This window comes from Nicotiana tabacum, chromosome 4 (assembly GCF_000715075.1).
Source record: "Nicotiana tabacum cultivar K326 chromosome 4, ASM71507v2, whole genome shotgun sequence".
NCBI classification, from domain to species: Eukaryota; Viridiplantae; Streptophyta; class Magnoliopsida; order Solanales; family Solanaceae; genus Nicotiana; species Nicotiana tabacum.
In genome coordinates this window covers 34,207,171-34,232,439 of record NC_134083.1, presented here as the reverse complement: position 1 = coordinate 34,232,439, position 25,269 = coordinate 34,207,171, and the positions used below count along the sequence as shown (strand labels likewise).

At 36.0% G+C, this 25,269-nt stretch overlaps 2 protein-coding genes and 1 long non-coding RNA gene across 3 annotated transcripts; 2 read left to right on the top strand and 1 right to left on the bottom strand.

Annotated features, from left to right (window-relative positions):
* The first annotated feature begins 1,511 nt into the window (after positions 1-1,511).
* On the top strand, positions 1,512-8,048 carry LOC107830221 (uncharacterized). The gene is made up of 4 exons (XM_075251653.1): positions 1,512-1,658; positions 1,964-2,140; positions 5,515-6,789; positions 7,718-8,048. The coding sequence occupies exons 1-4, from the start codon at positions 1,644-1,646 to the stop codon at positions 7,751-7,753; spliced, it is 1,503 nt and encodes a 500-aa protein (XP_075107754.1). The 5' UTR covers positions 1,512-1,643; the 3' UTR covers positions 7,754-8,048.
* Positions 8,049-9,002: 954 nt separating this feature from the next.
* On the top strand, positions 9,003-10,461 carry LOC107830220 (uncharacterized). The gene is made up of 2 exons (XR_001658094.2): positions 9,003-9,144; positions 10,144-10,461. It is a non-coding gene; the product is annotated as an uncharacterized LOC107830220 (long non-coding RNA).
* A 1,557-nt stretch (positions 10,462-12,018) lies between these two features.
* LOC107830219 (TORTIFOLIA1-like protein 3) lies at positions 12,019-16,640 on the bottom strand. The gene is made up of 5 exons (XM_016657702.2): positions 15,635-16,640; positions 15,391-15,499; positions 14,284-14,843; positions 13,288-13,723; positions 12,019-12,455 (listed from the first exon to the last, which is right to left on the bottom strand). Exons 1-4 carry the CDS (start codon positions 16,436-16,438, stop codon positions 13,301-13,303), a joined length of 1,896 nt encoding a protein of 631 aa, XP_016513188.2. The 5' UTR covers positions 16,439-16,640; the 3' UTR covers positions 12,019-12,455; positions 13,288-13,300.
* Between the last annotated feature and the right edge of the window lie 8,629 nt (positions 16,641-25,269).

Sequence of the window (25,269 nt, the reverse complement as noted above, 5' to 3'; positions counted from 1 at the left end):
AAAATCATACGCAGGCTAATCCCGTCTTCTCTAACATTTTGGGTGTTTCGAACTGCAAAACCAGTTCCACTATGAATGCTGTTTTCGGGGTCGGAACGTTGGTTCGCCTCAATGGCCACATGCGAATTAACGTCAATTGGATCTATGGCCCGAGTTCCAACGGGGTCAACGAGTGGCCTTTCATCCCCGAGCGTCAGGTTGTTATTTTCATCTTGAAGGCCAACTTCGTTGTTGATAGGTAGGGCCATTAATTGAGAGTTCGTCATTTTAAACCTGAAATCAAAGACACTTCCAAGAACAAGTGTAAAATAGTGTGTTTTACAGATATTCGTACCAAATAACCACTATTATCCTTAGCCCCACGGTGGGCGCCAAACTGTTTATCCGAAAAATGGATAAAGTTGAATTTATACGTAGTTCTAAGGATACGTGGTATAACTTGGTACAAATTGAAAAAATAAGTAAAGATATATCGAATATTAACCGTAAAAAGAATAAATACAAACCCAAATTGAATAGAGAGTGATTGATAAGAAAATAAGATGAATCAATATCAAAGCCCAAAAAAGATAATATTTGCTTTATGTAAATCTCAATAGATCTGAATGTGTGAATGAATCAATGTCCCTTTTTACAGATGTTAACCACTCTTAATATAGTGGGGGAATCCTACTTTGGATATAATTAAAAATACACAGTGGGGATCCCATGATAGATAAGTGAATAAGCTTTTTCTTGATTCAGGCCGTGATTTCTGCTAAAATTCTCTCCCCAAATGTGGTTATAACAGCTTTTTTGTTCCTTGGCACAGTCTCTATCTTGGCCAGTCTCGGTATCGATCGATCTCTAGGTCTCGAGCTCGATTTTGACTCGATCTCGGTATTGATCGGTCTCTGGATCTCGAGCTCGATTTGGACTCGATCTCGGTATTGATCGGTCTCTGGCTCTCTAGCTCGACCTTCCAACTTCACATCACAGCTCGATATTATAATGACGAACCTCGATCCATCATGCTCCAATCTTGATTGGTCACACGAAAGGCAAACTCGGTTTTGACCGTATACAATAACCAAAAATAATTCAAGATGTTTGACATCGGTCACCGAAAAAGATTCCGTATTATAAATAGGGGAAAATTATTAAAGCATTCAAAAATAGCATATATTTTATTTTTAATTCTGCTATAAAATCGAATTGTTGCAAAATGAGTATTAGGAAGTAGTATATATTTGATAGAAGAAAATAAGTGGGCCGCTTGAGTTCTTCTATTTTTCCCTCCAAAGTTCAACCCCGTGTCTCTAGCCACGAATGAACAAGTGAATAGTGCCACGTCATCGATAACCATTGGGTTGTGGGGACCAACTTTCAGGCGCGCACACATATATTTGCTGAACTAATGCAAAACCCAAACACAAAAATCGCCCCATCTAGTCGCTGCTTTGTTATATAAGACGTGGCAATCTCATAGTTCAATCCGTTTCTCAGGGGTATAATAGTACTTTCACCCAACCACACAACAGAACTTTCAGTTCATAACAGACAGCTGCTGAGGGAAAAAAACCACCTTCCCATCTTTCTCTTTTACTTCGGTCCGAAAACCTTAAAACACACAACTCAAGTTGAATGCTTTAACGAAAACCGCAATGGACGCCGACGAGGTAAACCCCCACCGCCCCATTCCGATAATCCGGTCGGATTCTTAACTTATTCAACGGCGGCGCAACCGCTTCAACCACTACTTGAACGTTTCAACTACCTAACCTGATTTCTTTAACCGTTTTTAAATTTTTATTTTTGTTTTTATTTGACAACTTTTGCAAAAAATGGGGATCGATACTGATCATCTTTTAGGTTTACTTTTCTAGTTGCAAATGTGATTTTAGTTTCATTCTGATACTCTTTTGGTGTGTGCTTGGATTTCTTTTTTTTTTTTTTTTTGAAATTTTGATTTATTTTGTCGCAGAGACTGACGGCTTTGAAGAGGGCGTATGCGGATATAATACTGAACACGGCTAAGGAGGCGGCGGCGAGGATTATGTCGTCGGAACAGAAAGCTGTTAGGTATAAGCAGGAGCTCAAAGTGGCAAAAGAGGAGGCGCTTGGTATGCTGCTGCGTCTCAAACAAATGATGGATTCTAAGGTGAAAATTCCGCTTTTTCTTGAAATGGGTTTTTAGTATATTTTTGAGTATGAGTTGTCTAGGCTCTTATTCTCTTCAATGTGCGTTCATTTGGGCTTGCTGGGTTGGTGGATTGCAATTGATTGTTCCAGTAAAATCAGTCAAGGGATCTAATTTTTTTCTAAATCTTTTTCTCTGTCTTTATTCATTGATAACTAGATAATCTGTTAATGAGTTGATTGACGTTGTGCTTAACACAGATGAGCGCTTTATTGATGCGCTGGGCAATCTTAATGCAATAAAGAGATATTTCTGGTTTTGGTAATGCGTGAAGAATTATCAAAATGCAATCATATTTTGGGTACCTGAAAATATGATTGTCTCTCCTGGAACTGATCTTCTTTCCCTTACTTTCAGGCTCCCTTGATGGAGACAAGACATTTCCAAGTTGTGTGTTGTAACCTAATATTGTAATTAGGTCAATGTGTTGCTTGCGTACTCTTAATGTTTCTTTTTATGATTCTAACAATGCTGTTTGTTACCCTTGTTTTCCTCTCCTGTGAGTTCAATCTGCTTTTAAGGAGATTCAGACAAGAATAAATGTTGTGCCTTGTTCATATTTACTATTTGTATCTAAATTCGTTCTACCTCAATTCTACATTTTTCTTCAAGATTTGTATTATTTTTTGTCACATGAAATGCTGACAAGCTTATATATTTATGATACTTTGTTAACATCAGCGTTATGTTTAATGTTGGCCTGAGATGAATGGATAACAGGGTCAGTGAGGATTCATATAGCCGACCCTAACTTGTTTGAGATTGCGGCATAGTTGTTCTTGTTAACTCCGGTGTTCTCAATTATGCTTATGTGAAAACATAGTTGCATTCATTTTTCTTATACTTGGTCCCAAAGTAGTAATTGTGGTTTTCTTCTTTCTTCCTATTGATTTATGTGATGCAATCATATCTGTTTGTCTTTTTGAGCTGCTACCTTAGTTAGAGGGATTTACCTCAGTTCATACATGGGTGGAGTACAAAAACTACAAAAAAATTACTTGGAAATGATGTGATATGATGGCAAAAGCAGGAGAAGAGAAGTGCAATTGAAGTTAAAAAACTACTGAAAGTTGGACAATAAGATTAAAACTTCAATTACCCCCCCTAGTATTATTGGATTGGTTATGATTTCACACTTAAATTATCCTCACTCCATCAAAGGTTTCGCGAAGGCGATGTGGTTGAAATATCTGCTTATACTCCACTCCCTTAAGTATGTCCAATATTATCACAAAACTCATGTCCGTACTAATAACTTACACTAGCTTTTATGTCATTTTTCATAGCAGATGGATTGTATTCCATTTCAAAATAAACCTGTTAGTTTCAAAAGGTTTTTACTTTTTACTTAATGTCCACCTGGTTGTTCTTATCTTTCTCTTGAAACTTAGTATGCTGCAGATGCTGAAAATATTTAGGTAATTGAAGGGTGGACTTTTAGATTTCGAAAATTCTGGAGACCTACTTCAGTAGAGATGCTATACATTTTGAAGTTTGTGTCAAAACACAATTAAGTGTATGTCCACACATCTGTCTTACCCTCCTTCCCATTCCTTTGTGTGGCCCTGAAAATCAGCTTTTATGGTAGAAGTCATAAGCTTTACATTTCTTGGCCGGGTGTGAAATAATCTGCTCGAATGGTACTAATACTTCCTCCTGAAGCAAAGTGCCACGCTCTCAACTATGGATCAGACTTATTTACCTGCATGCCCTTTTTCTTTTTGAGGGTTGACTTACCAAAACGGTAATTTGTCAACTGTTGGCTACACAGAGTTTTGGGTTTCTTCCTAATAAAATACAAGCTTCTCTGTATTTAAACTGATAGTTTCTTGTTGTTTTCCGGAGTTGTAAAACAGTATAACATTGGGTCCAAATTAGAGTTTTTGTGTGGCACCTGCCAAATGGAATAGTTCCTTGCTGAATGTTGTGGAATATGAAGTTGGGCCTGGGATAAAACAGTCCCTGCAGGCTAAATGCTTGAGAACTTGTTTGATGTTAATGTTTTGGGCTTTACATTGGATTAATTCTATGTAATTTCATACACTTAGAAGCTTCATTTAATATTGAATGTGTTCTGACATCTAGAATATGGTTTTTCTTTTCTATCTTTTTGGGACCTCTTATCTCTTTAGCCAGTGTTGATCTTGAACAAAATGTTTTCTATCTTTTTGGTTCCTTCTATAAACCCAGTAAGTTTGTTTAGCAGCACTGCCGCTCAGATATAAGGTAAGCATCTTTAGCAACCATTTGGAGGCATCAGTACTTAAGAGTCCAAACTTCACAAATGCACGTAGAGGTGGAGTGCTCCTCCTTCTGAGTGTTACAAGTATAAAATGGTTAACCATCAATTAACTTACAAAGTTTGATAAATCGATTTACCATTGAAAAGGATATTAGCCATTAATAGCAAAGTTCAATATGTAATACTACAACATCAATTATTAATCAAGATTAACATACTACAAATGAAATGCGATAAATATCAAGAGAGATTGTTGGATTGTTTGATTCAGTGCTTGGTTGTTTTTAAGATCGTCGTTCCAATTATTTACCTAACAATCCAAACTTAAACTGGGGGATTTTTTTTTTTGGGGGGGGGGGGGGAGAGATTTTCTTCAGCTGTTTTGTTTTATTTCTTATTTCTCATTGTTTCTAGACTTGCTTTGTCTAAGCAACTGAAGCCCTTTGTTTGAGATAACTGTATTACTTTCTTCTTTCTTTCTTTAGTGTTAATTTTAGTACTTCCCAAAATATTTAAAAATTTGAAAATGTATTCCATATGTGCCCGTCAAGTGCATGTTACTTCAATTAGAAGAGTCAGAATCGTGAGAGGAAATGAAGTTCTTAATTTGAATTATATTCATTTTTTGGAGTGTCAGTGACACATTGGTAAGAAGAATCTTGATATGATGCTTGCCTCAAATGTTGCATATCCTTCTTCTTAGAGGTATGAGTTAACTGAGCAACACAGTTAGCAAGTGTGGACTATAGTGCGGTACTTAAAGGAACAGGGAAGTGCTTGGAGTAGTAGAAAACTCCTTTTGTACTAATAAGAGGAACATTTTGTTTTTTCGTGTATTTTTGGAGATAGGACCAATGACTGGATACTCTTTGTAGAAAAAAATGTTGAAAGAGACTCTACCTGTTATCACATCAAATATTATATAACCAGCCAGCTTAGTTCCATCCAATTTTAGGAACTACTTAAATTCTTACTTACATGTAGGTGAGATTTACATTTTCCCTTTTTCTCCCTGATTAAACATGTTCCTTACTAGTCCTTCACGTGTTTTCTAATTTATTTTCTTATTATTTTATTTTTTCATTTTTGACAGATTAGTGAAGCAGAGTTGACGTCCTTGAGTCAACAGAGGAAGATTGAAGAACTTGAAGCTCAACTTCAGGAAGCAGAAGATATTGTCAATGATCTCAGAGTAGATCTTAGAGAAGTTCAGGCTGAACTTGAGAGGGTGGCCAGCTCCGAAGAGAAGGAAGTACAGAACTTAGGGAAAGATGACACTGCTACTCCTGTAGAACTACCTGAGGAAAACATAGTTGTGTTGCCTCCAGAATCTCAGAAGGAGTTTTTGACAATTTCTGACACCAAGGCTCCGAATATGAAGCAGAACAATCAGGGCAGTCAGTCATGTAGCAAAATGGTTCAAATTGGAAAACCTTACGTTGCAGGTCCAGATTTACCCTCTATCATTTTGAGAAGCAAAGTGCCAGAGTTGTACCGAAATGGGTGTACGCAGAGAATTCGTGCTTGTGAAGGAAACCTTTTAGATGGAGATATATCTGTTTCCAAACGAGAAAATGAGAATGGTGATGGAATAGATGAAGGTGAAAGGATCTGTTCAGCACCTAATCATAAGGTTGATGATGCGGTTAATCCAGAGGAAGAGTTTCAACAAGCAGATGACTTGCTTAGCAGCTGGCACCTTTTGAAATCTTTTCGCCGGAAAAGAAGAAGAGCTGTGAGAAATAGGAAAGTCGATTATTCTTCACCAACAAGCAGTTCTGATCATTTCCTGAATGTTGATAAAACGTCGAACACTGGTGGCTTGAGAGCTCACTCCAGTACTGCTGGAGATTGTCCTCCTGATGAAGATCCTTCTCAGGTGGGACAGAGCTTGTCAATAGAAAAGGCTGAACCAGACATGAAGCTGGGATTGACTGAAATGGATGGAACTGAACTACAGTCTGCTGAAACTTCTGGCGTTCTAAATGCAACAGTCAGGGATGAGTTAGTGATGGCAAAGATAGATCCTCCAAGACAAGGAAGTAGATATTTAGAGAGTTTAGAAGTTCCTGTTTACAGAACCGATCTTGAAAACATTAGCCGTCAGTTATTTAACTCAGAGTCAAAGACATCTGATGCAAATGATGAGGTTCCTAGCCAAACTGTGAATGATAGAGTCATCAAATACACCTTTCAAAGAAAGAGGAAGAGAGAATCGTTGAGTGTATTAGAAGAGAATGCTCCAATCAAGAAGATCTCTTCAAAGGAAATAAATGGAGAGAAACAAAATGATCTGGAGCCAAATATGTCAAGTTCTGTGACAGAATCATCACGAGACAGTCGCCGAGTGGCACAGGTTGCACGGCAGGTTGGTTATTTGCTTATTTTGTCCTCATAGATGTTTTTTATGCATGTCGATGTTTATGCATGCATAGATGTTTATATATATACTTGCGGTTTGTATGAATATGACATGCATATTGCTGTTTGTATGAATATGCTTGGTGTTTTTCTATTGGATGAAAAAGAATTCAGGACATCTTTAAAAAGATTAGCAGCTGATATAATAATAGGTATCGCATTTGGCCGTATTGTTCTAGTATCTTGCTAAATTGCCAACATCTCTGATGTGTAACTTCTAACTCTCGAGTTTTCAAAGATTTTCATTTTCTGAAAACTCCTTTTTAAGGAACGGCAAGGTTTGACCCCCCTCATCACTTCTACCTTGCTCTTTATTCTTTGGGAGAAACTAGCGTAGTCATTCAATTACATGGTTTTTATCTTATTTCAAAAAGTTGTTCCTGAAGAGTGTTGGTGCACATCAAGAGACCCAAAGTTGGTGAACCAAATGTTTGTGATAACCAGTTAGGTTTCAACTATGGTCAGAAAGTTGTGTTTCAGGGCATTACCAGTTATTCAGTTTGTCACGAGTTCCTCCTCCAGCTATTATTGTGTGGCTAGTAAACCCTTAAATTCTTAGAAGACTAAAGAATTATGCATACTCAATGAGTGATTTTATGCACATGAAGTTTCTCATTATGGAATAAAATATTTCCACCAGGATAGAACTTCCAAGGAACTTTTTAGAGATTATGAAGGTATGAAACCAAGTGTTTGCTACGAGTAGCATGTTTTAGCTGGTTTGAATATTGAGGTTGTACTATATTTAAGTAAGCGCTAGCAGGTCGTCTTGATGTTCTTCTCATTTTATCTGTACATTTGTGTGCTGCAAAGCTTGATAAACGCCGATGGTTACTCACTCATGGTTGCTCATCTTCTCTATTTGTTTTTGGCAGCTAATTTCTTTGTCAGAGAAGAAGTGGTGGCAGTGAATAAAGAGTTCACGTCTTCTGTGGTGAAACATGACTAATGGCATCTGGCACAAATTCATGAGCTCTACCTTTTGCAGATCATTCATGAAGAATTTGACGGATAAGGAGTAAGAGTTGTTAATTTTAAGGCATGGCATCTAACAACATTGTATTGTTCGGATGCTGTCGAACTAAGTTACTATATAATTTTCAAACTTAGACATTGTTCAGCGTTACTGTTTAATTATTTTTTATATTGAATCTCAATATTCAGATACATCATTTGGTTCCTATATATAGTGGTTACTTTGATGACTAGTAAGCTCCGTCATACCAAATAGCTGCTGATTTCTGTGTTTCTGGGTCATTATTGAATTGCTTGAAATTTGTGAAAAATTGGTCAATCCGTTGGTATCTGTCTGTTAGTCATTTGAATAAACATGACGCATTATTTCTCGTACAAGTGATTCCATATACCAACCCATTTAAAAGCTAAAACAAAGAATGAAAGGCAAATAAGGTAAAGCATATTGTGAGATAAACCCTGAAAATGAACACCTACTTATGGACGGTTTAATAAGGAATGATAGTAATTTGATACTAACATTTTTCTTGCTTTCACAATTAAGATACTGATGCAGTACAAGATTTTCTCTTTTTCCTAAGTGACATGAAGCACCAAAAAAAAATTCTAAAATTACACATCACAACTCAACAAACGCTGCAAACCTTACCTCTTAAAAAAGGGATTCTTTTGGACTAAAATATGCATCAAACGACAATCACTTTTTCATAACCTTATTACATTGAAGATAGCCTATACACGTCAATCAATAAAGTACAGTAAGATTTTCTATAACAACATTCATATGTAACAACACTTTATTATTAAAGTCAAGCTTTTTAGGAATTAATTTTTATATTATATTATAATATATGTTCTATATAACAGCACTTCGCTATAACATTCAAAAATATTCGTAACAAACGATACTGTTATATAGAAGTTTGACTATAAATAAATATATTTTGTGGACCAACATAAGTAAGTAACATATTTGTACTTGGGTTCAAAGTTCAAACATCCTCCTAGTCCTCGCGGATTTTGACCTTATACTAGTTGACCAAAACGACGGCACTTCTTGAAACGTGTGGCCCGACCGATTCGATCAAGTATAAACCAAAAACTTTTTTTTATTATTTTAAATTCTCGTTCAGTTCTAGTTTTAGCTCGTCAAGGAATTGGGGGATTTCTTGCCCATTGCGAGAAGTTTGTGATGGGGGTGGTGGGAAAAGCAGGGGATTGGGCATTTAAGGCGTTCTCGGCAGGGCTGGGCGTTGCCACCATTTTCTTTGCTGCTTCTTTCTCCCTCAACGTCTATCGTGGTCTCTCTTGGCATAATCGCCAATCGGTAATCACTTTCATTCCCATACTTCTGTCTTTTTTTTTCTTTTTGTTTCATAAACCCTAGACCTCTTTGATTTCAATTGTTTTTCCTTTCTTTTATTCTCTTTGTTTTTTTACCCCTTTGAAATTAAGTTCAAACATTACTAACTACACTGATGTTACAACTTCACATTCAGCAGGCTTTACTTTCTCTTGTTTGGTTATATGACAGAAATATCTACTTACTTATTGCTCTTCCATTTGTCTTATGATGGGAGATGTAGTAGTATTATGATTGAACTGCTGGGTCAATATATTCTGCAGCTCATATAAGATTCAAGTTTATAGTTTTTCATATCCCAGTCGTCTTTTTGAGGGATTTAAGGATAGTTCTGATCCTAAACTATCATTTACTGAAAGCACACACACAGTATCTCTAGGTTGCAAATGGGGTGCCACTTCTGCTTCAATAGTATGTTGGGTTTAGGTGACACTGCAGTCTGTGTTTTCAAGCATGAACTACTTATTGCACCCCCTTTAGCCTAAACATGTCTTAGTTCTATCCCGGAATCGTTTTGTTCTGGTATAGTTGGATAGTTGCTTGTTCCGCTCTTTTCATATGTACTAGTACTAAATTCTGATCAATTCCCAAATTTGTGTTTAAAAATTGAACGATGAATAGAAGTTCTAGATTTGGAGGGAAATTTTTTTTTAGACAAATCGTTGATGTCTGATATCATTTCCTTTCATTCATAGTATAAGTATGGTTGCTTCACAGTTGAATCTGTGTTACTGTCTCAGTTCCCAAATTTGTGCTCTTTGCTTTTGTTTTGCGTTCTGCTTGTGAACTCTTTTAATATTTGCCTTTCGTATTCAATGTTGATGTTAGATCTCTTTTCCTAGATAATTATATGCTTATATTGACATCTGACTATCAAACACTTTTTCCATGGTTGCAAGTCGTTTATTGAACTTTTAGCTCTACTAATCAGCTATTTGATATGTGAGCATTTTCTTCCTGTAGAGGATTGAGAAGGAAGGATCTAAAGTCCCGCAGCAGCAGGAATGATGGTTTTAGACGTCCTATACTTTATACCTCACGTTGCTAGCTGAGTTCATGCTGTAAGTTCTGAATCCTTTTAAATTAGAAATAACTTGAAGACGAGTATGATTTACACATTCTGTCATTGTTATTCATTTACTGTTGCTGGCCACATAATTGTGGAGTTGTAATTCTAAGTAGCTATCTAATTATAGCAGCTGCTGACTTTTAAAATGGAGTTGGAACAATGTTTGAAATTCATATGACGTGAATTGAAATTACTCAATTGGATTAAACTGATTACTCGCTTATGCTTTTTCTGGAAACCAAAGAAATGAAGAGAAAGAAGGAAACTTCTAAAGTTTCTTGGTTGAGTAGAAAATTAGGGAAGGAAATAAAGGAGGGTACAATTTTCCTCTTGGACCCGCAAAATTCCATTTTAAATTCTAGAAAGAAACGTCAAAATATTATTCCTTTTCTTTTGCTTGTTTTCTACCCAAATCAAAGTAAAGAGATTTACTCCATTAATTTTCTTGTTTCTACACAAAGAAAAGAAAATTACTTCACATTTCCTCTTTCTTTTTATCTCCTACTAGCTTTACCCCTTTTCACTAGTTTCTGATCATAGGTTTACAGATTAACCTTCCATGTTCACTGTCATTTATGTGAATTCTTTTGACAGTTTCTTTGAACCCCCAAACTTATTTATCCGCTTAGAAAATGGCCGAAACTGCAAAACAATTTACTTATATACAAGTGAAATTACTTTATCATTGGAAAAAAAAGGTATACAAGTAATATTACAGCCATTTGGTTGGCCGCATAATGAGTTAAAATTATGATAGTCATCGCCAATACTGATGAAGCCGTCCGGTTGATTGAACTTTTCAACGGTGGTTGATCGTTGGGACGACTGCCGGAAGTTTTGGTCTCTTTGAAAAGATCCTGATTCAAAAAAAGATTCAAGCTTGTATAAACAAATAAATTCATCTTACAGCACGTTGATTTGGTAAGGAATCACGGTAAGCTTGGTCTAACCAAGCTCCAAATGTCTTTGTACCAGTTCTCTCCTTTTTTGGGTCATATCCTAACAGATCTTTATGTGGCTGACTATATGTAATACTGGACCAGTGTTTTAAAAGGCGTTTTCGGGGTGACGCCCACCAAAAATGCCCTGAGGCGATGGTGGAGGGCCAAAGTTTCAAGAGGCGTACGCCCAACAATTTGTAGTGAGGCGTAAGCACAAGAAACTTGTAATTACTCAAAAGTTTTAAATTTAGAAGTCAAGACCTTTTTTATTACTAGAAGCCTTGACTTATGGTCTTTTCTTGTCCACTAGTATACTACTATCTCCCAAAAGCAATAAACATTTTTTTTTTTGCAAAATACAAAGAAAACTCATTCTAAGTTCAAAGTTCAACTCAAGTTACTTGCGCATGTAAGAAGCATATAATGAATTATTTTAACTAGCTTTTTGTGGTGATGGAACACATCTATATATATGTTTCACTTATTTATAATTTTCTTCATTTTTATACAATTTTACCTATTTAAAAATATTTATTATAATTATATTATTTTATGAAATATTAAAATTAAATATTCATAGGACTTGCGCTCTATGCCTCAGGACTTACGCCTCGCTGAGGCATATATAAAACGCCTCGCCTTATGTTCATGCCTTTTAAAACATTGTACTGGACCGAGTAATTAACCAACTTTTGGGATTCTTCAACTAAAGTAAATGTGTTGCGCTTATCATTTTTGGTGCTGTGCGGAGGGCACTCATGCCCATGACTCCAAAAGGTCCGAAGCAGGATTACACTGTAGCATGGGTTCATCAATATAGACACACACTGGCAACAATCATTTACATATTCGGATATCATTTCAAACCGTATAATGACAATGCATCAAAAAGAATAGAAACCAATTCCTGGCAAAAAATGAAATACACGAAATATCCTTCTATACATGGCCAGTTTTCATATCAGACTTGCCATTAAGTGGTCCTTTCTTTTTCCCATTATCTTTTCTTCTTAGTAATATCAAAACAAAGATATCAAAATATAAACACTAATTCTAACCAAAGTTTGGTTGAATGATCTGGGTAGGCTATGGTGCACTTGGCAAAGCTTTCTGAATGAATAACCCTGGCAAAATATGTAAATCCACAATTATAATAGTAGTTCTAGTAAGAAACTGCTTGCTGCTTCATTTTTTACATCCTACTATAATGTTCAGTCCACGCTGAATTGAGTATTAAACTCGGTCTTCAATCCAGCCTCCAAAGCCTGGAAACAGAAGCAGCCATGGAAAACAGCTTCAGTGTATGTTCCTCCAGTCAAGAAATACTTGTGAAAATTAGGTAAACATTTGAACAACCACTTCTTTGTAGATATTTTTAAGAGGTCCACTATAGTAGTAAGCACCCAAATGGGGCCGAGGTGCGAAGTAATAAATTCTCTAATGCAAATGTGTAAGCTACAAAGTTTTAACAACAGCACATGTTCTTTAGTGTGCATTAATTACAAAGATTGCAATCCTCCCAACAACCCCTCACATGAAAAATAATGGGCAGTTGATTAAAGGAGGACACTACAGTTGGTAGTTACAAAAGTAATGACGAAAAGAAGTGTTCTGTGTGGTCAAACTTCTCTCGGGCCATTCCATTCGATTTCTAGAAAGGATTACTAATCCTTACTCCCTCTGTCCACAATAAGTACCAATTATATAATCAAGAAAAAATTTAATTTATTTTTTCAAAATTATCTTTATTTACGTATCCCTAAAAAGTTTTTTACTCCTCACATTAACTATGCTGCACATTTAATTAAGGGTAATTTAGTCACACTATCTATTTTTGTCTAGAATTTTGTATTTTCTTATGGGTGTGACAAAGCAAATTGGTCACTTATTGTGGACCGGAGGGATTAACTTTTTAAGCATGTAATGGTGGGAAGGGTAGCACAAAAGAGGCACCAGAAACTGACTATGCACCCAAATCCCAATTGCAAAATTTTATCCATATATGTGCCCGTTGCATCTGAAGCACAAATTCCATGTTCTCTACTAGACATGCTGACAATTAATGCAAACAAAGAAGTTGAGATATTTATAAAATACCTGACATAAACTATCATACACCATTTCGCAAATTTTTTGAAACTCCACCGATCGAAGGTTCAGAAATTCCTTGGGGGTCACCATGAATTTCAGCTAATGGGTTCACAATAAACCCACGACTACTATGGAGCCGATGTCTCCTATGCTCCAACTTAAATCTTTCACCAGCTTCGTTGCTTATAACACCTACTGCTGATGAGGCTACTCCAGAAGCAGAAAAGTGTGAAGTTGCGCCGCGATCTTCTGTTCTCTTCCAAAGTTTTGAAGTCAAGAATTCTGCACCTGGTAGCTTGCAACACGTGGCTGCAGAGTTGGTTTTTGACATCCTTCCATTTGACATAGCCAAGTCAAATGAGATTTCATCTAATGCCAGCTCCAGACCATGAACACGTGTCTCCAGAGAACGCATGCCATTTTGTGAGTTCCCCATAAATTTCTAAAAACGCGAGAAGAAGAAAAGTTTGAGAAAAATGCTCAAGGAAACATCTATGGTCTAATTAGGAGAGCTAAGATTTAGGAAATAGTGATCAGGAGCATTTCTATAAGCTCAATATATTCGTTAAAAAAATCCTAGAAATTGATAATTAGTCTGGAAGAGCTTACCAAAGAAACCATGAGAGCAGCATATAGCAACATTTTGATCCAAGGGAACTAATACATTACTTTATCAAGATCAAAAGGAACTAACCTAAGACAGGAGAAAGTCAAAAGTTTGGGATTGACTCTGCCGGATTAAATCATTAAAGTAAAAGCATATTTTGTTGCATAAGAGTAGGTACTAAACAAGGACTTAACTCTTTTTGTATTTCATGTTTCCAGTATATCATTGGAAGCAAGGAAAGAAACTCTGCCATTAAAGATATAATAAGTGCAGGCAGTTAATGAGAATTAGTGATACTTTGTGTTCTTTTTAACTGATATTTTCATTTACTCTACACTAGTCCCTCATGAATCGAAATTACAGAAGCGGAATATCATCAACTATTAGAAAATTACCTGCAGAAGCTCTAACAAATTGGACTGCTGAGTTTCAATTTGAACCAGTTGTTTTCGGATCAGAGAGAGATCTTCACAATCTTTTGGGTTCCGACAGAGATCTCCAGTTCCATTACTCACAACTACAGTAGCTTCTGATATCTCATCTTGATACGGAACCACACGAGATCCAGCCTTCACCACACCATTCTTGGTTTCATTAGTGATCTTACTGAAAAGAGTCCGTTTGACTTCAGGTCTTTCATGTGTTTCCAACTTGTCTTTGCCCAACTTTATCCCATCTTTATTTTGGTGATCATCCTCAGAAGCGATAGTACCAGAAGAACCATGAGAAGCAGAAACTTCAACTTTCCATGGCTTCTTACGATCAAGTTTGCGAAAGATTGCTGGACTTGATTTCTTTTCACTACTGTCCAGAGGACGACCTTTCCGGGCAGCAGGAGGAGTTGAATCATCTGCTATAGAAGACTTGTTAGCCGGTCTTTTTACACTAGGAGTACTGGAGCTCACAGCCCTGGAAGTCTTCAAACCAGGTGGGTAACGTCCATCACTTGCAATTTCTATTTCGAGGGCACAACATGTAAAACATACTAAATTATTCAGTTTCACAAGTAATGAGCATGGAAAGATTAAAAGTGTGGTATTTTAAGAAGCAATTACACTACCTCATGTAAAAAATAAAATAAAGAAGCAACTAAACTAAGATAAAACAACATCAGCAAACTATAAAATAGAGACCAGTAGCAAAATATCTCATGCTGACTGCACAAACGGAGAAACAAAGCAATATGAAACAAAGTACTTAACTAACAGCCAACTGCTTGCATGATAATCCTTCATGTAGCACAAGAGAAACCAAATCAGAAGATTCAAGGGTTAACATATCCTCCCCAGAACAAAAAAAATAGGAAAAGGGTAAATTAAAACTTGTAATAATCCTGGACAAAATTAAAACGTAATATTCTTGGCTGACGGACGCCAAAAAAACAAATAAGTTGATCAAAGGACAAAAATAAGGAACTAGAAGGTGGATACAGTTATATCAACTACTGGTATAACCTGGGGAAAAAACGGTAAGAGTGAAAAAAGCCAGTAAAGATTAAATACCTTTGGAAGAGGAATTTGACTGGGGAGGAGGGGAACCATCATCAGACAAATCAGGGATTCCCTTCCATGCCTCCAACATTTGATTCATTGTTTCCCTAACTGCCTTTACCTGTTCAATTTAATCAAATCCATCTTTAATTATCAGGCAAAATTGCACATGTACCAAATAGTAAACAGGCAATGTGAGAAATCAACTTTAACTTCGTTCAAGTAATTCGAAAAAATTAAATGCAATTGGACAAACCTTATCGAATCGTTTCGCTTCAAAAGTCTTCAAGCACGAGGCTTTGAACTCGGATAGAGCGTCTCCTTCGACTACCGCGAGCCTCTGTAAAGCCTCAGCGCTGGCTTTCCTAGCCGCCCAATCATCACTACTCACGAATTCAACCAAGTACGGCACCAAATTCCTCACAATCTGCTGACTAGAAGCTCCTCCCACTGCGATCACACTGCCAATCAACGTAAGCAGTGCTGCCTTCGCTTTGAAGCTCTCACTTTTAAGCAACTTCTCAAATCTCGGCAACGACTTCCTCAAACAGGCAATATCCGGATCTGGCGACGCCTCGATAGCTGCCGCCAAGCACAAGGCGGCGCCGATCTGCGCGTTCATCTCCTGTTCCGTGAAAAGCGCTTCCAGGAGCGGCTTGATAATGGAAGAGAACGGAGGTCTAGTCAAGTGCGACGAAATGGAAGCACAAGCAGACACGCAGGCGGCGCGTACGGCGGAATCAGGATCACGGAGGCGGCGAACGACGGCGGTGAGAAGCTTTGAGAGATGAGGAGAGAGTGAATCGCCGTGGTGCTCGGAGAGAAGAGAGATGAGGCGGAGGCATTGTTTACGGACTGGAGATTTATCGGAGGAATCGGTGGCGGCAATGGAGGAAACAAAAGGAGGAATTGTTTCAGGGGAAAGGGTTTTAGCAATGGACTCGAGTTCAGAAGCCGCCGCGGAATGCGTGTCCCGGTCGGAAAGCTTGTGGAGGCATGTGAGTACTCGGTGCTTCATGTCACGTGTTTGGTTCTGGTTCTGCTTACTCTGGACCGACATTTTTGATAGAAGTGAAAAAACCTTAAAGGAGTAACTGTAAAGGTAGTGGTGCCGGAGGTATCTCCGGCAGCATTGCCGCAGCGGACGGTGGTGGTGTCGGTATCTTTTGTGTTGCTATGCTTACGGATTTGGTTTCTCTCTCTTTCCGCTTTTTATAGAGAGAATGGAACTGTAGCGAGGAAGTTACACTTAAGAAACGACATCATCTAAATATCAGAGTATGTCGTACGGTGTCGTTAAATGCAGCCGTCGCGCCATTTGCAATTTCCCTCCATTTATATGTTTGATAATTATTGTCGCATTGTGTGTAATGTATTTACTTGGTTAAACGAAATGGTAAAACAAATAAACTAATTAGTACTAATAGGCATGGCTTCGACATTCTCAGTGGAGGTTCTCTGATTCAGTAGTAGTTACAAAAATCATTTGCAAAAAAAACGTGATTAAGAACCGGATAACAAGACAAAACGATAAAATCAAGTTCAAGCATGTGCATTTTGAGTTGCGTGAAAGTCTTTTACCACAAGTTTTGTTTACCTACCATTCAAAAAATCAAATAAATTATCGTATGTGGTTGCTTCTATTGTGATAATTAGTACTCCTTTAAGAGGTCACTAACTAGACAATAGTGTTTCGGTTGAATATTTCTTTTTCTCTTTTAATCTAATTACTATATGAAGTACTAACTTACCGATTTGTCGTTTCATTTTCTTTTGATGCACGAATCTAGTTTGAATCAATATCTGGTTCGTGACCGATTACTTAAAGTTTAAGTGTTAGTCATACATTTTAGAACAGTTAGTTTCTATTATTTCCAAATTTTTCTTCGAGTTTTATTTTTGAGCATCTCAAAATGTCCACCTTCATACTATATAAAGTAAACTTTTCGACATTTTTTAGTATTTTATTGTAAAAAAGCTGTCATAACATCGACTTACACTAATATAAAGTCGATTCTTTCAAAATTATACCCCCATGTTTTTGCCACTTTCATCTACATAAAATAAGTTTCAACTCCTGCATTCCTGCTTGAATAATTATAAATACTAAAACAAATAAAACACACAAATTTGATCGGAAACAAAATTGTAAAAATGGGTGTGTGCTTCATATAAAGCATATAATTTGTAGATAATTTACGTTACTAGTAGGTGAAGATCTTTATAACCAGCATTACTGTTCTTAAAGAAGCTACACCTCGGTACCTCTATGTTTACTGAAATAAATATTCCAAAAAGCCTAATCCACTCAACCTAGCTATTCATTATGGTCGTTAATAACTAGGTGAAATTTCAAGTGATAAGGAATCACACGGCGGAACTAGAATTTGAACCTTATGAATTCGTCATTATAATCTTTTTAAGTTACTGAGTTATAAATTAATAATTTATATATGTTCATTAAATTTCTTAATACAAATACAATGTTTGAACAAAAATTACTGAGTTTGACCGAACCCGTAACTAATATTATGGCCCCGCTCCTGAAGGGCACGTACCCTACATATACCGTTAGCATTACCCTAGCATCTAGGAAACGTAAAATCTTAAAGATAGGAACACACACAAAAAAAAGACGTGGTACCAACGCCCTAATTGAAGAATTATTTGGGAGGGAAAGTATGGAAATACTATAGATCTTCCTAATTTGGAAGGGATTTAAAAAAAAGTAAAATAATTGAAAAATTATCCTAAATAGTCGTACAATCAAAACTAAAAATAACCGATAGATTTATAATATATATATATATATATATATATATATATATATATATATATATACATATAAAAATTAATTAATATATAATTTATATATACTGGCTAAAAAATTAAATAGAGAATTCGGACATACTATTTCTGTAAAGATTCCAATTTCATTTTACATTATCTGTGCGGATAACTTTAGTTTTATTTAAAAGAGAGTTAGTTACTAGGAAGAGAATTTGGTTAAATTAGTTAATTAGAACTAAAGTAATGATGTGAGCATGTAAAAAGAGTATCATACAAGTAACAGTATCTACCATCATATTGCTTGATGCTTCTTCTCGCATCATTACCTCTTCATGATTAAGTCCTGTTCGCTAATTAGTGGACAAACGTTCCAATATCTTCTCTTCCTTTTTCTGTGCTTGCTTAATTTGATTCAATTTCACTGCTAATTTTGGTTCAAACGTCATTAAAACCCAGTCTTTTTCTTTGATTGAGTTTTTAATCAAAAAGCATGAAAGAGGAGAATCCAAAACCACCTACTCAGTAAGAAAATATAAGCAACCCCCCAATTGTTTACTATATCTATATATTCTTTCACTTTCAATTTCCGACCAACTATGGTCCCTTCCGACCTTCAAAATACCAACCACACGTTAATGATCGCGTTTTGGACGGTTATTGGCCATTATCGATCTACTTTGGTCGGTTTTTTTGGATGGTTTTTGCCGAATTTCGAGTAGTGTCCTGTTAACTGTTTTTTCTAATATTAAGATCTAAGGATATTATCATTAATTAAGATTAACCTTTGTTTATATCAATTTAATTATTTGAGCCAAAATCATCAAACATTATGCAAGTAGATTAGTCTTAGTTGTAGAGAGCGGTTAGAGTCTCTCAGTCCTTTCACTTTATATTTTACTCTAATGAAAAATCCTTGTCAAGCAAATTAGATCTACCAGTTTAAGTAATTAATTACTCTAAACAAATTGTCAACAGAATTTTAGCATGAATATTTACTAAGTTGATATTCTCATTTTAAAAGTTTATTTTGCTCCATTTTTTCGCGGAGAAGTTCAAGAAAGAAATGGAATAAATTATGTTCCCTATAATAATTTCACTACAATATATAATCTTTAATTTGTAGTAGACATGCATACTTCCAAGAGTAGGAGAACAAAATCCTAATTACACTTGATCGTTAGGAATCTGTGAATTGTTAGGCCAAAATTTATATTATATGGCCAAAGACAAGAAAAAGAAACTTAGAAAGTAGTTACTGAATAGTATTATAGAATAGCATCTTTCGTACAAATAAAATGGTGTGATAGTTGTGGTTTTCTGGTGAACCAACTCAATCTCCAGTTCACCTACCAAAAACTCTTTATACAGATTTATGAGTCATCAGTTTCAAGTTAGCATCTCTTTATCTGTAAAAGAGAAGAAGATAAGACCACCTTTTCAAGGAAAGAGTTCTCAGAAATCTAAGGAATTGGCAATGATTAAGCAGGAAAAGAAAAATATAGTTATACTAATTAATTAAAAAGGACTCTATTAATGACTTTTTACTTACATCCATGCCATTTAAAAAATCCCATCCAGTACCCTTTAGAAAATATAATTAGTTGCTATAATACTTGTCGGCTTATATAGAACAAGCAAGCTAAGAATTTTAAGTTAGCAAAGTAGCCGTAGAAAAGAAAGGAATTCTTGTAATGTAAAAACTAAGATTCTTTATCTAATCCCTTCTCTCCCTTTATCTTTAATCCAAATACATTGACAAAAATAAAATAAAATTGAATAACCCCACAATGTGTACTTTACTCATCATTTTAAAGCTTTGAAACATAACAAACTTTCCAAATTTATATTTAAATATCACCCATTGATTATTAACTGAAATAAAGGTATAGTTCAATTCTTTTTTCCCACTTTCTAACTTTAGTTACATTCTTTCATTACTTAGGCACCCAAGTTAAATAAGATGATCTTGTGAACTTTTAATGTGTGGTGCCTGAATCATAATATGCACAGAGAAGCGTGAAATTTTGCTATGAAGAGACAGAAAGGCAAAATGCTACAATTGCGCTTACAGATTGCCTATATTTGCTATCCTGCGAAAGCCAAATGCAATCTTGTCTAAACTTTTGCATGCTACCTAATGTTTCATTTCGACACCACAAATCACAATATATGATCGTCGTACCTCACAAGTTCCGAAAGGTCAACTACCTCCGACCCCCAATTACGGAAAACCTTTTTTTTTGGGGGGGTTGGGATATTGGGACATGCCAGGCGGAAAAGAGGATTTTTACCTAGGAAATTTAAAAAAGTAAAAAAAGTAAATACGTGAAAAAATTAAAAGAATTCAACATCTTATATATATACATAAAAAAAAATATTAATCTTATATACATAATTATAATTTTCGACAAAGGGGATACTGAACCTCCTTCCGCCAACCTAGCTACACCCCTAGAGACATGATGGAAAGTTTTAATAAGGAAACTAGTTGAGTTTAACTTCAGAAATTTTACATTATCACGCCACATAAAAGATAACTACATGTAATTGTTCATATTAAATTAAACTATATATTTGAAAAACAAGGCATATAACCTACTAATTTAACTATGTTATGAAAATAATTATATTGTAGATGTTCATTTATTACTCTGCTATAGATAATCTTCCTGAAGAAGATTATACATTTAGTATTCTGTTGAAGTTTATCTACAAGCAGCTGATGCGGGCAGGTTGCAAGCAGCCCAATGAAATAATTTGCAGCAGCTTCTTATTAAACAGGCAGGTTGCAAGCAGCTCATGCAGACATCTTACAAGAAGCTAAAGAAAAGCCTTGCAGCTGCTTCCTGAAAAGCCTCGCAACTGCTTCCTTTCTTCTATAAATAGAGGAGTTTCCAGTTCATTATGTACATAAGTTTGAAGTTTGAATAATATATCAGTTTCTCTCTATACTTGTCTTTACTTTACCGTTTTTATTTTATAACACGTTATCAGCACGAGACTCTGCCATCTCGAGAAAATATTTTGAAAGTATCATAGGTATGAATTTTCTTTTTCTAAATAATGTCAAATCTTTCTAAACTTGAGTTTGTAGCCCTGGATATATCGGGCAAAAGCTATATGTCTTGGGTGCTTGATGCCGAAATTCATCTTGATGTGATGGGTCTGGAAGACACCATCAAAGATAAAAATCAGGCATCAAACCAAGACCGTGCCAAAGCAATGATATTCCTACGCCATCACCTTGATGAGGGCCTGAAAATGGAATATCTTACTGTTAAAGATCCAGTCATACTGTGGAATAATTTAAAAGATAGATATGACCACCTGAAGATGGTCGTTCTTCCACATGCACGTTATGATTGGACTCATCTAAGGCTACAAGATTTTAAATCTATCAGTGAGTATAATTCTGCTATGTTCAGAATTATTTCGTAATTAAAACTATGTGGTGATAATATTACTGATCGTGATATGTTGAAGAAAACTTTCACCACTTTTCATGCCTCGAATATGCTCCTGCAACAGCAATATCGAGAGATGGGATTTAAAAAGTATTCTGAACTTATCTCACATCTTCTTGTAGCCGAGCAACATAATGGGTTGTTAATGAAAAACCATGAAAGCCGATCTAATGGTTCTTGTCCATTCCCTGAAGTGAATGAGACGAACTTTCACCAAGTTAAGCGTGGAAGAGGATGTGGCCCCAGTCTTGGTCATGGCCGTGGTCGGGGAGAAAACTTTAATCGTGGTAATAACAATGCACCAAAGAACCCTCCTCACCACCAGTAGTAGAAAAGGAAGGAACAAAAGTATGAAGCGGTGCAAGAAGCAAAGCCAGAACATACATGCTATAGATGTGGAGGAAAAGAGTATTGGTCACGTACATGTCGTACGCCAAAGCACCTGGTTGAGCTGTATCAAGCCTCCCTGAAGAAGACAGAGAAAAATGCTGAAGCAAATTTTATTTCTGAAGATAATTTAGATTTCATGCATTTAGATGTAGCTGATTATTTTGCACTCCCAGAAGGAAAAATAAGTCATGTGATCGGTAGTGAATCTGTAGAAATGTAAATATTTTAATTTTTGTTGTTTGTAGTAGATAATATGGTTATGTAATTGTTGTACATAAATAAAAGTTATGTTTTGATAATAATGTTTACTATCATATTTATTTCGTTTATGTCATTTTGAAGAATATGGATAATCCTCAAATTATGTTTGGATCAAAGACCAATCATGAAGATATTTGTGTAATTGATAGTGGAACAACTCATGCCATATTCAAAGATCAGAAATACTTTTCTTATTTGCATAAGGAAAAAGCAAATGTTTCTACAATTTCTGGTAATATAAATTTGATTGAAGGCTCCGGAAGAGCTATTGTATTTCTGTCTAAGGGAACAAAACTTATTATAGACAATGCATTATTCTCCTCCAAGTCCCGAAGAAACTTGTTGAGTTTTATAGATATCCGCCGAAATGGGTATCATGTTGAAACAATAGATGAAATGAACGTGGAATATCTTTGTATTACAAAGAATATTTCTGGCCAGAAATGCATTGTAGAAAAGTTAGCAACTTTATCTTCCGGCTTATACTATTCAAAAATTAGTACAGTTGAAGCACACTCTATCGTAAACCAGAAGTTTACTTATTCAAATACTTTTGTGCTTTGGCATTGCCGTTTGGGCCATCCTTGATCAATAATGATGAGACGAATTACTGAAAATTCGAGTGGACATCCATTAAAGAACCTGAAGATTCTTACAAATGATGAATTTTCTTGTGATGCTTATTATCAAGGCAAAATAATCACTAGACCATCACCAATAAAGGTTGGCATTGAGTCCCTTACCTTTTTAGAACGTATACATGGGGATATGTGTGGACCTATTCACACACCAAGTGGGTTGTTTAGATATTTTATGGTCCTAATAGATGCATCTTCAAGATGGTTTCATGTTTGCCTACTATCATCTCGCAACCTGGCGTTTGCAAAGTTATTAGCCCAGATAATTCGATTAAGGGCACAATTCCTAGATTATCCTATAAAGGCTATTCGCCTTGATAATGCTGGAGAATTCTCATCTCAAGCTTTTGATAATTATTGTCTATCAGTTGGAATAAAAGTTGAACATCCTGTAGCTTATGTTCATACTCAAAATGGCCTTGCAGAGTCATTTACTAAACGTCTGCAATTGATAGCAAGACCACTACTTATGAAAACAAAATTGCCCACTACTGTTTGGGGCCATGCTATATTGCACGCAACATCACTTATCCGTCTCAGACCAATACATTATAATAAATATTCTCCGTCATAATTAGTTTTTGGTCATGAACCAAATATTACCCATCTACGAATTTTTGGATGTGCTGTATATGTGCCAGTAGCACCACCACATCGCAGTAAGATGGGCCCCCAAAGAATATTAGGAATATATATTGAGTTTGAATCACCCTCTATTATTCGCTATCTTGAACCATTGACGGGAGATTTATTTACTGCTCGATTTGCAGATTGTCGATTTGATGAAACAAATTTCCCACAATTAGGGAGAGAGAAAAAGGAAATCAAAAGAGAAATTGTGTGGAAAGTTTCATCACTATCTCATTTTGATCCACGTACCCCTATATGTAATCAGGAGGTCCAGAAGATCATCCATTTACAAAATATAGCAAATCAAATGCCAGACGCGTTTACTGATTTGAAAAGGATAACTAAGTCACATATCCCTGCAGAGAATGTGCCTATACGAATTGATGTCCCAGCAGGACCATCTACTAGCATAAGAACTAGTGAACCTAAAGCACGCCTGAAGCGTGGTAGGCCTTTGGGTTCTAAGGATCGAAATCCTAGAAAAAGAAAATCGACAAATGATCAAAATGATATTATGAAGGGATCTCCTGAAGAGACCCAAGATCTGATTAGTTCTGAGATTCCTGAAGAAATCAATGAACCCGAGACTCAAGTGAGTGAGGAACTTTTAGTAAGTTCTGCTGGTGATGGGATTAATTTAAATCGATCTGAAATAGTGATGGATAATATTTTTACATATAATGTTCCACTTAACATTATGCAAGATAGTGAGGATTGTGAACTCCGATCTGTCGAAGAATATCAACAAAGATCTGATTGGCCAAAATGGCAAGGGGCAATTCAATCAGAATTGAACGCACTTGCTAAAAGAGAGGTCTTTGGACCAGTAGTCCAAACACCTGCTGGTGTAAAACCAGTTGGTCATAAATGGATTTTTATGCGAAAAAGGAATGACCAAAATGAAGTTAAAAGATACAAGGCTCGCCTTGTCGCACAAGGATTCTCACAACGACCTGGAGTCGATTATGAAGAAACATATTCACCAGTTATGGATGTCATAACATTTCGATATCTCATCAGTTTAGCCTTACGTGAAAGTCTTGAAATACTTATGATGGATGTGATTACAGCTTATCTGTACGGGTCACTTGATAATGAGATTTACATAAAAATCCCTGAAGGATTTAAAATACCTGAAGCATATTCGAAATCTCGAAAAATATATTCAATCAGATTACAAAGATCTTTGTACGGTTTAAAGCAATCTGGGTGCATGTGGTATAATCGCCTTAGTGAATATTTGTTGAAAGAAGGTTACATAAATGATATTATTTGTCCATGTATTTTTATAAAGAAAATGGTATCAGAATTTGTTATACTTGCTGTTTATGTTGATGACATAAATCTTGTTGGAACTCCAGAAGAGCTCCAAAAGGCAATTGAATATCTTAAGAAAGAATTTGAGATGAAAGATCTTGGAAAAATAAAACTTTGTCTTGGATTGCAAATTGAACATTTAGCAAACGGGATCTTTATGCATCAATCTGCTTATACAGAAAGGGTCTTAAAATACTTTTACATGGACAAAGCGCACCCATTGAGTACACCAATAGTTGTTCGATCACTTGAAATAAATAAGGACCCGTTCCGACCTCCAGAAGAGGATGAGGAACTCCTTGGTCCTGAAACACCTTATCTCAGTGCAATTGGTGCACTTATGTATCTTGCTAATGCTACAAGGCCTGACATAGCATTTTCTGTTAATTTACTAGCAAGAT